General features: G+C 42.1%; 1 protein-coding gene across 1 annotated transcript in view; it reads right to left on the bottom strand.

The window, feature by feature from the left end:
* galntl6 (polypeptide N-acetylgalactosaminyltransferase like 6) overlaps window positions 1–15,051 on the bottom strand; it is an 832,913-nt gene that overhangs the window by 155,304 nt on the left and 662,558 nt on the right. The window contains exon 8 of the mRNA XM_060833907.1: window positions 5,816–5,923. Within this exon, the coding sequence (XP_060689890.1) occupies window positions 5,816–5,923 (108 nt within the window). The remainder of the gene's footprint in view (window positions 1–5,815; window positions 5,924–15,051) is intronic.

Here is a 15,051-nt window from a genome sequence, read left to right as displayed (position 1 = left end):
CTGTCTGTTGATTATTGTGCAGTGCCCACTCATCCGTTGTCGTAGCCTTTGCTCGGTTTCCGGGGAAACTCACACAACACCAGGTTATAGTTCAACAGGTTTATTTGCGAGTAAAAGCTTTTGGAGCACTGCTCCTTCGTCAGATAGCCAACCGACAAAGGAGCAGCACTTTGAAAGTTTGTACTTCCAATTAAACTTGTTGGACTATAACCTGGCACTCTCATCAATGATCTTCATTACTTCCTCAAAAAACTCTATCTTACAGTGAAATGCTGGCCCTTCTGTCTGCCACATGAGTTCACCTCCACCATTCTGACAGTAGTCTACATACTACTTCCTCAGGTGGCTTAGGAAATGTGGCATATCCATAAGGATCCTCACTAGCTTTTACAGATGCACCATTGAAAGTATTTTATCCGGTTATATAATGGTCTGGTATGGCAAATTCTCTGCCCAGGAGTGTAAGAAACTACAAAAGGGTGTGTGTAAAGCCCAGACCATCATGGAAGACAACCTTCCACCTAAGGACTCCATTTACACTTCTCAGTGCAATGGAAATACTGCCAACATCATCAAAGACCCATTCACCCCGGGTAATGTTCTCCTATAGCCTTTTCTATCAGGTAGAAGATATCGAAGCTTGAACACATGCACCAACAGGCTCAAGAACAGCTTGTTCCCTGTTGTTACTAGACTGCTGAGTGGACTCTCTAACTTCAGATAAATTGATCTGCCTAATAATGACCTTGCTTTGTGCACCTCCTCTACTGTATAACCTTATATGCCTCGCTCTGTCTGAGCATCCTATGATCTGTCTGTTCTTATTTGATATGATTTGCCTCTACTGCTCACAAAACAAAGCTTTTCACTGCAATTAGGTACATGTGACTACAATAAATCAAATCAAATCAACAAATCAATTAAGTTTAATGAAACAAGATCTCCCCTGCATCAAGCTGGGCTGACTATCCTTAATAAATCAATTCTTCTCCAAATACCTGGAAAATAGAAAAAATGGCTGTGATTGTCAGAAGTCAGTCATCTCAGCTCTAGGATATTTCTACAGGAGTTCCTCACAGTAGTGTACTCGGTCCTTTCCTTCCATCATAAGGTCATATATGGGGATGTTCGCTGATAAATGCACAATGTTCAGCACTTTTCATGACTCCTCAGATACTGAAGCAGTCCATGTTCAAAGGCAACAAGATATAGACAATATCCAGGCTTTGGCTAAAAAGTGTCGAGAGTGTGTTGCTGGAAAAGCACAGCGGGTCAGGCAGCATCCAAGGAACAGGAGAATCAATATTTCAGGTGTAAGTCCTTCATGAGGAATTCCTGATGAAGGGCTTATGCCCGAAACATCGATTCTCCTGTTCCTTGGATGCTGCCTGACCTGCTGTGCTTTCGCAGCACCACTCTCAACTCTGATCTCCATCGTTTGCAGTCCCCACTTTCTCCTCTTGGGCTGAAAAGTGACAAGTTACAGCCACGCCATAAAATGCCAAGCAATGACCATTTCCAAAAATCACCACCCTGAATGAATGAATTTTGGCATAGCTACCTCCTTTCATTCATTACAGTACTGAGTAAAAGCCTAATTTATATTCCCCCTCGAAAATGTGGATGATTCAGACAGTAATTCAACTAAGGTAATATTTACATTGTTAATGTAGTTGGCCTGAAAGGGACAACTTGGCAAAGATATAACAGACAAGACAGGACGTTCATTCATTCTCACACTCCTATCTTTGCACAAAATGATCATGGAAGGATATTGCTTTTGATTAGATTCTCTGAAAACAATCATGGAATACAATAAGTCCTCAATAAACAATGCTGTTGCATTTCTGACATGCAATGAAATAATATTGAGCAAATTAGAGTTTCCCATTGCAACTAATGTGATAAGTATAATTTGATTCTTCAAATGTTTTGACATCAGACCAAGTACATTAAACTCTAAATTGAAATAGTGTCCATTCCTAAATTCCTACATCATAAATGCATCAACTGTTGAATTGATTAAAAAACGTTAATAAAAGACACTTAGGTAAGTACATAAATAGAAAAGGATTGGAGGGATACAGGCCTGGAGCAGAGAGGTGGGATTAGTTTCATTTGGGATTATGTTCAACATCGACTGTTTGGACTAAAGGATCTGTTTCCCTGCTGTATAACAGTGTGACTCACTAAGGTAGCAATACCTGCTATGCCAGGGCATAGTGGGGTACGGACCAAGTGCATTTAAATGGATTAGTGTAATTTGGTATTTGTTAGTCAGAATAGAACTGTGGACTGAAGGGCCTGTTTCTGTGCTATATGACTCTGTGACGGCATGAAATCTGTCAACTGATGACCTGATCCCTCACTGCAACCTCTTCTTGTCCACATTCATGGAACAAAGCTATTGCTAAATGTAATCAATAATAACAGACTGGGGAGAAAGAGAAAGGAAGTATGGAGAATTATAGCATCAATAAGTAATTGTGGTACTGCTGGTTTTGCATAAACCTGTTGAATATTTTTTCTTCTCTTGTTGGGACAACCCATAGTCAGAGGTGGCACAGGTCACTTGTTCTGCTGAACACAGAACTGAGACTTCTGTTTGACATCTCTCCTGAACATTCCTTATCAGTTCAAACTCAATGCAATCTGTAGTCATAAAGGAAAGGAATTTATTCACTGATCAACCTTTGATTGCCTCTCTGTCTGACATCGGTTTCCTATCAAGTGACATTTTAATCTTAAAGTTCTCACTCTTGTTTTCAAATCCATCCATGGGGTTATCCCTTCCCATTGCTACAATCCAGTCCAGACCCCAACCCATTGAGATTTGTCCACTTGCCTTACTCTGGCCTGTTGAGCTTCCCTGATTTTCAACACTCCGCAATCTGTAGCCATGCCTTTGGCTGCCTACAGGCCCAAAATGTTTGGAATTATCTCACTAACTAAACCTCACTAACTCTGGTTTTTTCTTTCTTCATGTAAGATGCTCCTTAAAATCAAACATTACCTTTATCTACCTTAATTTCTACCCTAGTAATTGTGTCTAATTAAGCTGCATGGTGCTTCACAAAATAAGTTCGGAAACTTCATGACATTCAAACTAATTAAAAATTATGTGTTGTAGTTAGAAATCTGTGTGAAACAATTTTATCCTCCTCCAGTACAACTTGACTGACCAAATCTGATGTGGAGAACAACAGAAGAAAATACTTACATATTTACAGTGACTTTCATGACCTTAGGATATACCAAATTGTTTTCATGACTAATGAAATAATGATTGATTGTTGTCATTGTTATATGTCATTGTTGTCATTGTCAGGATGAAGGGCTCTGGCCCGAAACGTCGAATTTCCTGTTCCTTGGATGCTGCCTAACCTGCTGTGCTTTAACCAGCAACACATTTTCAGCTCTGATCTCCAGCATCTGCAGACCTCAATTTTTACTCATTGTTATAATGTAGGAAATGTAGGCAACCAATTTACATTGGGCAAGTTCCCACAAACAGCACTGTGATAATTACAAAATAATCAGCTACAGTAATGTGAATTGAGGGACAAATATTGACCAGAGCACTGAGTAGAACTCCTCAGCACTTCAATGATTTAGTAGTGATATTTATACGGAAGATGTATGTGGATTGTAGGTATATAGTGTGAAGAGGATTAATTTTTGTCATCTTTCACACTTCAAGAAGTGCCATTTTGAGCTCCAATGGAAACTACTCTGCTTAAGATCAATTCAGACTTGTTGTCGGGTGTTTCTTGAATCAAGGATGACATAAAGCTAACTTTAAATAAAAAAAATCACAACATTTACAATTAACAACAGCACATACTCTATCAGTCAGCCTTGGTCACAACACATTATGTTATGTTGAACACTTTTCCAAAACTGAGAAGGTGTCGACAAACAGTTTCCTTCAAATAGAACTGTGCTTCTATTGTAAACTCAATTCTGTCTCAATCAAATGTCGTTTCTTTAATTCTCCCGAGGTACTTAGCGTTTTTTTTGTTTTAATATGATGCATGAACAGTGGCAGTATCACTTAAGGCTACTCATGATGATTGCACTTGATTTAAAAAACTTGACATTTAATCAACACGAAGACTATTTGCTGCTTCATAGACCCCAAACAGAATGTTACTGTTGTTCTGAGACATTAGCATGAATACTGGAAAGTGCAGCATCAGCACTTTCTTTATCAAATTATGTTTTTAAAGAAATCTTACATTGTGAGCCAAAGAGGGAAGTCGTTTGTATTTTCTACAGATTAATAGAAGCATCAGAATGAGTTTGAGAAATGATGCCTCTGAAGTTGGGGAGGGTACAGGATAGACTGGAAGCATTTGGGATCCTTTGAGGACTGAGATGAGAGCAGACCAACTCCCCTTTGCGCACCTGCACTGAGTTATCGGCCCGGGGAGCCGACAGGTCCTGCCTTGGATAAGCGGCAGGGATTCCATGGCTCCCCTTTCACTTACGAGTAAAAAATGAGGTCTGCAGATGCTGGAGATCAGAGCTGCAAATGTGTTGCTGGTCAAAGCACAGCAGGTTAGGCAGCATCTCAGGAATAGAGAATTCAACGTTTCGAGCATAAGCCCTTCATCAGGAATAAGAGAGAGAGAGCCAAGCTCTCTCTCTCTTATTCCTGATGAAGGGCTTATGCTCGAAACGTTGAATTCTCTATTCCTGAGATGCTGCCTAACCTGCTGTGCTTTGACCAGCAACACATTTGCAGCTCCCCTTTCACTTACAACTACATTTAGGTCATCAAGCCACAATTCAGTAGGCATCCTTCTGCCTTTTCAACAAGTTTGGTCCACTATGTGATCCCTGTGGTTATACCAAGTCAGACCCCTCAAACTATTCAGAAGATAGTCTTGACCCTAATGTTTTCTTATTTTAAAGGTAAACATAAGGTATCACACTCCAGATGCAATTCGATTGGTTAAACTGCTAGATTAGAAGCAAAACACATTTTATTCATCCACTATAGTTAAAATACAATGAAAGAAAGAAGGAATTGGAAAACCTTACCTCTGTTGGAAATCTTACCAGAATAATATGATTCTATGATTCAGTAGGTACAGTAACTATTACTAATTAACTGTTTCAATATAGTAACATCCAATAAACACAGCATTGGCAAAAGGCAAATTCAGAATTCATGTTGTCTCAGATGCAATATCCACAACAGGCAGAGAACCCAGAACCTTCGGCTGAAACCGAGAGAGAGGAAGAAAACACTACTTCTTCAAGACCTCAACAGCAACGACTGAAAGCTAAACCTAAAAATCCATCATTCTGTGGGAGCTCAAACACACCCATTCAGGCTGCTTCTATTGTTCTAACTTTTATAAAAACACCCAAGGCTTCACAAGTTGTTTATCTTCTGACACCTATCCCCCAATCTGTCTCGAAAAGAAACAGGACAAAAACACACCTCTTAAAGCTACAGTATTGTCACGTTGTATTATAACATTTGAAGTGTAGGAATAGGTATTGTCCAATCATGGCTGAAAAATGTGTTGCTGGAAAAGGGCTTATTCCCGAAACGTCGATTCTCCTGTTCCTTTGATGCTGCCTGACCTGCTGCGCTTTTCCAGCAACACATTTTTCAGCTCTGATCTCCAGCATCTGCAGTCCTCACTTTCTCCATTGTCCAATCATGATTTTACATCCATTGTATGAGGGGTGGGTGCCTTTAAAATTAGTGTCAATATTCCTATGTCAAAGGAAACCACTTATTAAACTTGAACTACGGTCATCCTGAAAAAGAATGGCAGCCATTCTCTAAGGTACTCACCCTTGCCAAACTGGTTCCAGAGGGAACTTTGTAAGGGACGTACTTTCTGTAAATGTGTCCCACCCTGGAGCAAGGAGCATCATACATGTGACCTCCACACATCCACACCTAGAGAAAGAAGGGGAAAATAAAGTATTAGTGATTTTCCCCAGTGCACTGCAGAGACTAGACATATTTCCTTTGTTTGCAGCATAGCAACACACAATACTAAATCAGAAATGGTGGTATGACAATTTTCTGATTGATGTTGAATTCAGCAGGCTCAGGATGAAAATCAAATGGGACATAATTTCACATTGGTTCTGTGAGAATTTTAATTCAGTTCCAAAATTCCTTTCTAATGAAAATTATTAGTACCAATAAAGGTAAGCATGAATCTAATGGATTATCGCAAAAAAAGCCCAACCTGGTTCACTAGTGTCATTCAGGGTGGAAATCCCAACATCTTTAGCCAGTTTGGTCAGTATGTAATTATAATCATGAACCAGTACAGAGAAGTCCGACTCATGAGCAACCAACTCCAATGGATGGGCCATCACATCCAGATGTCCAAAAACCATTTTCATTGGCAGGTTCTCTTCTCCTGGCTTTCCACTGGCCAGTATTGGGAAGGCAATGGTGTAGCAATGATGTCACTTGATTCGTATTCCAGTACCCCAGGCTAATGCTCTGGGGTCATTGGTTTGAATCCCACCGCGACTGACAGTGCAGTTTGAATTCAATAAAAATTTGGAATATAGCCTCATCTAATGGTGACTTTGTACCCTCTTTGATTGTTGCAAACAGACCATCTAGTTTACTTACATCCTTGAAGAAAGGAAATCTGTTATCCTTAGCTGGTTTGTCTTACATGTAACTAAGAGGTAAAGTTGTCATAGTCTTACTGGACTAGAGGGCTGTTCTCTCATTGGAGATAACTGGTGACAGTTAAACCTAGGGCTCACCACACCCCAGGTGAGGGGAGAGGTTGAGAAGGAGACTCCTTCATGGTCACCTCAGCTGATGCAAGAATTGAATCCATGCTGCTGACATCAATCTCCATTACAAACAGCTGTCTAGTCAACAGTGCTTAATGAACTCTTTGACATTGCCTCCAGACTTCAGCAAGCTTTTAACTGAGTAATTAGGGATGGGTGATAAATGCTGGTGTACACATTTCAGGAATGAATTAAAAAGATGCTTAGAGGACGACGAGAGGAAAAGTTATAGGGATACACTCAAGGTCATTCTATATGATGGAGGCATTGACATCACTAACTGGGATGAGGAAGCTTCGGACTGCTTGGCATGACATCGTCTGATCCATCAAAGCACAGGTAACATCAAAGCTCACAGCCTTGACCATGAGGTAGAACATAGTGACAAAGGAAGGAAGAGAAAGCCAACCCAAGCTGTGAATTCTATTTCCCCAAAGCCTGTCCCCATTGTGGAATAACCCCTGGATCTAAAATGGACTTCCTCAGTCATCTGAGGCGTCATTATGCTTGAGAGACACATCAGTGGTTCTTACGGACTGTTCACAATGAGTACAGATTGGGAGAAAGGGAGGACTGCAGATGTGGAAATCAGAGTCCAGAGTGTGTTGCTGGGAAAGCGCAGCACGTCAGGCAGCATCCAAGGGGCAGAAGAATCGATATTTTGAACAAAAGTCCTTCTGACATCCTTGGAAGAGGTTTCGCAGTGAGGTTAAATTTAATGAGGTGAAAGTGAGGACTGTAGATGCTGAAGATTAGATTCGAGAGTGTGGTGCCAGAAAAGCACAGCAGGTCAAGCAGCTCTGAGGTGCAGGAGGCCTCACTTTCACCTCAAAGATAGAGCAGAGTAGTTGGACAGACAAAGGAGTGGATAATGACCAGCCTGGGAAAAATGAATGGCTGCTAATGGGGACAAGTAGTAGCGAACAATTGGTGTGTGGAGTAGCAGACCATGTTGATAACAAGGCCTGGTATGTGGAGGTTGGGGCAACGACATGGGAGAAGGTGCCTCAAGCCTGAAACTTGTTGAACTCAATTAGATTATATTCCCTACAGTGTGAAAACAGGCCCTTCAGCCCAACCAATCCACACTGACCCTCCAAAGAGTAACCCACCCAGATCCATTTCCCTCTGACTAATGCACCTAACACTATGGGCAATTTAGCACGGCCAATTCACCTGACCTACACATCTTTGGACTGTGGGTGGAAACTGGGGCACCTGGAGGAAAACCACAGGAAGAACATGCAAACTCCACTTAGACAGTCGCCTGAGGCTGGAATCCAACCTGGGACCCTGGTGCTGTGAGGCAGAAGGGCTAATCACTGAGCCACTGTGCCACCATTGTGTCCAGAATGCTGCAGAGCTCCCAAGTGGAAAAGGAAAATAAAATTCCTGACAAAGCAGTGTCATTTGGAAAACCAAGTGTCCAAAAAATTCAAGAAATTGTTCTGGACTATCATCTCAAATTTCCAAGAGTTTGAAACAGAACTTAAACTCGACACAGGGAAGCAGTTCCAATGCTGGCTGACAGCTGCTGTGACTATAATAAGTGGATGCTGCACTTAGAAACAGCAAACTACAAGGTCTAGCAATGCAGATCTTCAGGTGTGTGGCCAATTTATCACCAAACTCAATGACCAAGGATGAGGGGTCAGTGTGACTCTCGGCACATTGACGGACCAGAACAGTAGAGATGCATGCATTTAACTTGGTTTCTTGGTCGATGCAATGGTCCGCATGGCAAATAATATCAGATTATTCAGAGGCTTAGGCAAATTAAAACAGAAGTACTGCATTACTCTGCAAGAAAACGTTGAGTGTTCTGCCTGGGTACCCCAAGGAAAGTACAGGTACTTTATTCACTATGATGAAAGGTGAAGACTGAGTTAGATAACATACTAAATGGCTGGGTGACATTAGTCATTAGTGACAGATCCAACACAATGTTGCTCAGGACAAGTGACAGTTCCCAAACACAGCTCAGAATTGAGATCTCTCTTAACTGAAGAAAAGGATTCAAAGAGGGGCTCATTAAATTCAATGAATTGAATGGCCAATTAACCAGAAGCACATTGTTCACTCAATTAAATGTAATCAATTTTGAATTTTGGTATATAGCACTAGACTATGAATCCAGATTCTGGATTAGTGGTGCTGGAAGAGTACAGCAGTTCAGGCAGCATCCCAGGAGCAGTAAAATCGACGTTTCGGGCAAAAGCCCTTCCTGAGGAATAAAGGCAGAGAGCCTGAAGTGTGGAGAGATAAGCTAGAGGAGGGTGGGGGTGGGGAGAAAGTAGCATAGAGTACAATAGATGAGTGGGGGAGGGGATGAAGGTGATAGGTCGGAGGGGGGAAGGGTGGAGTGGATAGGTGGAAAAGAAGATAGACAGGTGGGACATGTCACGGGGACAGAGCTGAGCTGGAAGTTTGGAACTAGGGTGAGGTGGGGGAAGGGGAAATGAGGAAACTGTTGAAGTCCACATTGATGCCCTGGGGTTGAAGTGTTCCAAGGCGGAAGATGAGACGTTCTTCCTCCAGGCGTCTGGTGGTGAGAGAGTGGCGGTGAAGGAGGCCCAGGACCTCCATGTCCTCGGCAGAGTGGGAGGGGGAGTTGAAATGTTGGGCCACAGGGCGGTGTGGTTGATTGGTGCGGGTGTCCCGGAGATGTTCCCCAAAGCACTCTGCTAGGAGGCGTCCTGTCTCTCCAGTGTAGAGGAGACCGCATTGGAAGCAACGGATACAATAAATGATATCAGTGGATGTGCAGGTAAAACTTTGATGGATGTTTCCAAATGCTGACTGCATTTATAGAATCCCATTTGTCATGCTATTTAGAGTCATAGTCAAAGAGTCATAGAGATGTACAGCATGGAAACAGATCATTTGGTCCAACTCGTCCATGCTGACCAGATATCCCAACCTTATAGTCCCATTTGCCAGCACCTGGCCCATATTCCCCCAAACCCTTCCTATTCATATACCCATCCAGATGCCTTTTAAATGTTGCAATTGTACCAGTCTCCACCTCTTCCTTTGGCAGCTCATTCCATATACCACCCACTGTGAGAAAAGGTTGTTTCTTTTATGCCTTTCCCCTCTCACCCTAATCCTATACCCTCTCGTTCTGGACTCCACCACTTCAAAGAAAAGACTTTGTCTATTTCTCCTATCCATGCCCTCATGATTTTATAAACTTCTATAAGGTCACCCCTCAGCCTTCGACTGTCCAGAGAATACAGCTCCAGCCTATTCAGCCTCTCCCTATAGTTCAAATCCTCCAACCCTGGCAACATTCTTGTAAATCTTTTCTGAACTCTTTCAAGTTTCACAGCATCCTTCTGAAAGGAAGGAAACCAGAATTGCACACAATATTCCAAAAGTGGCCTCAGCAATGACCTGTAAGGCCGCAACATGACCTCCCAACTATTATACTCAATGCTCTGACCAATAAAGGAAAGCATACTAAAAGCCTTCTTCACTATCCTATCTACATGTGACTTTACTTTCAAGGAACTATGAACCTGCACTCCATGGTCTCTTTGTTCAGCAACACTCCCCAGGACCTTACCATTAAGTCTATACGTCCTGCTAAGATTTCCCAAAATGCACAGCACCTCATATTTATCTAAATTAAACTCCATCTGCCAGTTCTCAGCCCATTGGCCCATCTGATCAAGATCCCATTGCAATCTGAGGTAAACCTCTTTGCTGTTCACTACACCTCCAGTTTTGATGTCATCTGCAAACTTACTAACTTTACCTATATTCATATCCAAATCATTTAGATAAATGATGAAAAGTAGTGGACCCAGCACTGATCCTTGTGGCACTCCACTGATCACAGGCATCTAGTCTGAAAAGTAACCCTCCACCTCCACCCTCTGTCTTCTACCTTTGAGCCAGTTCTGTATCCAAATGGCTAGTTCACCCTGTATTCCATGAGATCTAACCTTGTTAACTAGTCTCCCATGGGGAACCTTGTTGAACGCCTTACTGAAGTTCATATAGATCAAATCTACCGCTCTGTCCTCATCAATGCTCTTTGCTGATTCCTGATAAAGGGCATTTGACCAAAACATTGATTTTCCTGCTCCTTGGATGCTGCCTGACCTGCTGTGCTTTTCCAGCACCACTCTGATCTAAACTGGTTTCCAGCATCTGCAGTCCTCACTTTTGCCTCATTGGTCTATAGTTCCCTGGCTTGTCCTTACCACCTTTCTTAAATAATGGTACCATGTTAACCAACCTCCAGTCTTCTGGCACCTCACCTGTGACTATTGATGACACAAATATCTCAGCAAGGGGCCCAGCAATCACTTCCCTAGCTTCCCACAGAGTTCTAGGGTACATCTGATCAGGTCCTGGGGATTTGTCCACCTTCATGCATTTCAAAACATCCAGCACTTCCTCCTCTGTAATACTGACATTTTCAAGATGTCACCATCTATTTCCCCACATTCTATGTTTTCCATGTCCTTTTCCACACTAGACACTGAAGCAAAACACCCATTTGGTATCTCTCCCACCTCCTGTGGTTCACACAAAGGCTGCCTTGCTGATCTTTGAGGAGCCCTATTCGCTGCCGAGTTAGCCTTTTGTCTTTAATATATTTGTAAAAATCCTTTGGATTCTCCTTAACCCTATTTGCCCTATTTATGAGTGGCAATAGTTTGTTCCTATCTACCCTCTGCAGACCCCATGATGATGAAAATCTTGACTGTATCTCCTCTTAGCCTGACCTTTCCAATCTGTCCTCAAAATTAAAGTTCTTCACCCCTGGAACTGCTTTGTTGGTTTCTTCTGCATTTTCTCTAATGTGTTCCCATCCTTCCTATAATAAGCCCATCATGACCATACAAAATAGGAACAGGAGTAGGCTGGTCAGGCCCTCCAGCCGGCTCCATCATCCAATAGGATCATGGCTGCTCTGGTATTGCTCACATTTGCTTTCCTGTCCTTTCCTTTTAAGCCTTGATTCCCCGACTGATCAAGAATCTATCTCTGCATCAGCCTTAAGTATACTCAAAGATTCTGTCCTTCAGCTCTCTGTGACAAAGAATTCCAAAGACTCACAACCCTCTGAGAGAAATCACCCCTCATCTCAGTCTTAAATTGGCAGGATAATGCCCTCTGTTCCTAGAGTCTCAGCATTTACCCCATCAAGCCTATTAAGTATCCTATAATTTTCAATGCGATCACCTCTCATTTTCCTAAACTCCAGCGATGAGAGTCCCAGCCTGTTTAGCCTTTGCACATAATCCCTCCATATTGGGGATTGTCCAAATGAACCTTTTCTGAATTGTCTTTTTGGAAATAATATATTTCCTTAAAGAAGGGGACCAAAATTGCTCAAAGGATCCAGATATGATTCTCACTCAAACCTTGTGCAGTTGCAGTAAGACTTCCCTACTCTTATACTCCAACTCCTTTGAAAAAAGAGCCAACATTCAATTATTCCTGATTACATGCTGTATCTGTTTGCACAAGTGTTTTGTGCACATGTGCACCCAAATCTCTTTGTGGTGCAGCTTCCTGCAGGTTTTCTTCGTTTAAATAATATACTGTTCTTTTGTTCTCGCTTCCAAAATGAACAACTTCACATTTTCTAACATTATATTCCAGTTGCAAACTTTTTGTCCACTTTCTGAATGGACAATGTGGCTCTCAGCACTGTACACTGTACTCCAACTGAGATCTAACAAATGCCTTATACCATTAGATCATCACATGCTTGCTCTTGTACTCAACGGCTCTATTAATAAAGCCCAGAATATTGTGTGCTTTATAAACTGCTCTCTCCACTTGTCCTGCCACTTTCACTAAACTGTGCACATATACAGCAGTGTCCTCTGTTTCTGCACCCTCTTGAAAACGGTACCCTTAGTTTACTTTGCCTGTCTATATTCATCCTATTAAATTGTATACATCATACTTCTCTGGATTGAACTTCATTTGCAACCTATCTGCTCACTCCGCCAACCTGTCAATGTCCTCACAGTTCACAATACTTCCAAGTTTTCTATCTTTCACAAACATAACAGTATAGCACAGTACAGGCCCTTCGGCCCTCAATGTTGTGCCAACCTTTTCTCAATAGACAATAGACAATAGGTGCAGGAGTAAGCCATTCTGCCCTTCGAGCCTGCACCACTATTCAATATGATCATGGCTGATCATCCTTAATCAGTATCCTGTTCCTGCCTTATCTCCATAACCCTTGATTCCACAATCCTTGAGAGCTCTATCCAACTCTTTCTTAAATGAATCCAGAAACTGGGCCTCCACTGTCCTCTGGGGCAGAGCATTCTACACAGCCACCACTCTCTGGGTGAAGATGGTTCTCCTCATCTCTGTCCTAAATGGTCTACCCCGTATTTTTAAGCTGTGTCCTTTGGTTTGGCACTCACCCATCAGCAGAAACATGTTTCCTGCCTCCAGAGTGTCCAATCCTTTAATAATCTTATATGTCTCAATCAGATCCCCTCTCAGTCTTCTAAACTCAAGGGTATACAAGCCCAGTCGCTCCAGTCTTTCAGTGTAAGGTAGTCCCACCATTCCAGGAATTGACCTCGTGAACCTACGCTGCACTCCCTCAATAGCCAGAATGTCTTTCTTCAAATTTGGAGACCAGAACTGCACACAGTACTCCAGGTGTGGTCTCACCAGGGCCTTGTACAGCTGCAGAAGAACCTCTTTGTTTCTATACTCAATCCCTCTTGTTATGAAGGCCAGCATGCTAAAAGCCTTCTTCACTATACTACTCTAAGATTTAATTAACCTACATACCATTTATTTTACTATCATCCATGTGTGTATCCAAGAGTCACTTAAATGTCCCCAATGTATCTGACTCAACTACCACTGACATACCCACCACTCTCTGTATAAAGAACCGACCTCTGATGTCTCCCCTAAACCTTTTTCCAATCACCTTAAAATGTTGGCCCATTGTGATAGCCATTTCTGCCCTGGGAAAATGTCTCTATCTATGTCTCTCATCATCTTGTACAACTCTATCAAATCACCTCTCATCCTTCACTTCAATGAGGAAAGCTCTACCTCCTTCAACCTTTCTTCGTAAGACATGCCCTCCAATCCAGGCAGCGTCCTGATAAATCTCCACTGCACCCTCTCTAAAGCCTCCACATCCTTTCTATAATGAGGCGACCAAATCTGAACACAATATTCTAAGTGTGGTCTAGCCAGGGTCCTATAGAGCTGCAGAGTAACCTCATGGCCCTTAAACTCAATCCCCTGCTAATGAAAGCCAATACACCATTTGCTTTCTTAACAACCCTGTCAACTTGGGTGGCAACTTTGAGAGATCTATGGACATAGACCCCAAGGTCTCTCTGTTTCTCCACACTGCCAAGAATCCTGCCTTTAACTCTATTATCTGCATTCAGATTCAACCTTAAAAATTGCCCAGGCACACTAGCTTCAAGATCTATAATATATATCAGGATAAACAAAGGGTCCAATATTAACCTCTGGGGAACTCCTTTATAAACCCTCCTCAGCTCAAAATATATCTATTGACCATTCCCCATTTCCTGTTACTCAGGTAAGTTTGTATCCACATTGTTATGTCCCGTTTATTCCATGACCTATAATTTTTCCCACAGTCGTTTGTGTGGTACTGTATCGAATGCCTTCAGGAAGTCCACGCACAGTACATCAACAGTATTACCTTCATCAACCTTTTATTTTGTTTTCATTTTCCTCTCTTTGTTTGTAATGGACTTTACTTCAGACTATTTGAAAAACTTGTCTTAAATCAGTCTTTGGCTATGATGGACATTGAATTCAACAAACAATTAATAAAATAATCATGAGAAGATCAGCTATTTGGAGCATCTGAAAGGGTGAGGGGAAGAAGTGTAGTGGAGAGCTTTCAGCAGGGGAATTCCAAAGCAAGGGGCCCAGCAACCTGGGGCCAAGTCTTGGTATATATTCAAGAGGAAGCTGAGCATGGCCCTTGTGATTAAAGGGATGAAGGGACATGAATAGAAAGCAGGAGTGAGATGCTGAGATCAGCCATGATCGTATTGAATGGTGGGGCAGACCTGAAGGACTGAATGGCCTATTTCAGCACCTTACTTCTTTGTTTATAGTTTCTATCAACTAAAAGATGCATGGGGAAAAAAAAAAGCTCTCTCCCTCTCTGTACTACACCAGTGAGTTGTTTCGGAGAATGTGAGGACTGCAGATGCTGGAGATCAGAGTCAAAGAGTGTGATGTTGGAAAAGCACAGCAGGT

This window comes from Hemiscyllium ocellatum, chromosome 2 (assembly GCF_020745735.1).
Source record: "Hemiscyllium ocellatum isolate sHemOce1 chromosome 2, sHemOce1.pat.X.cur, whole genome shotgun sequence".
Lineage (NCBI taxonomy): Eukaryota > Metazoa > Chordata > Chondrichthyes > Orectolobiformes > Hemiscylliidae > Hemiscyllium > Hemiscyllium ocellatum.
The sequence above is the reverse complement of the archived record's forward strand: the minus strand, read 5'-3'. Positions and strand labels throughout refer to the sequence as shown.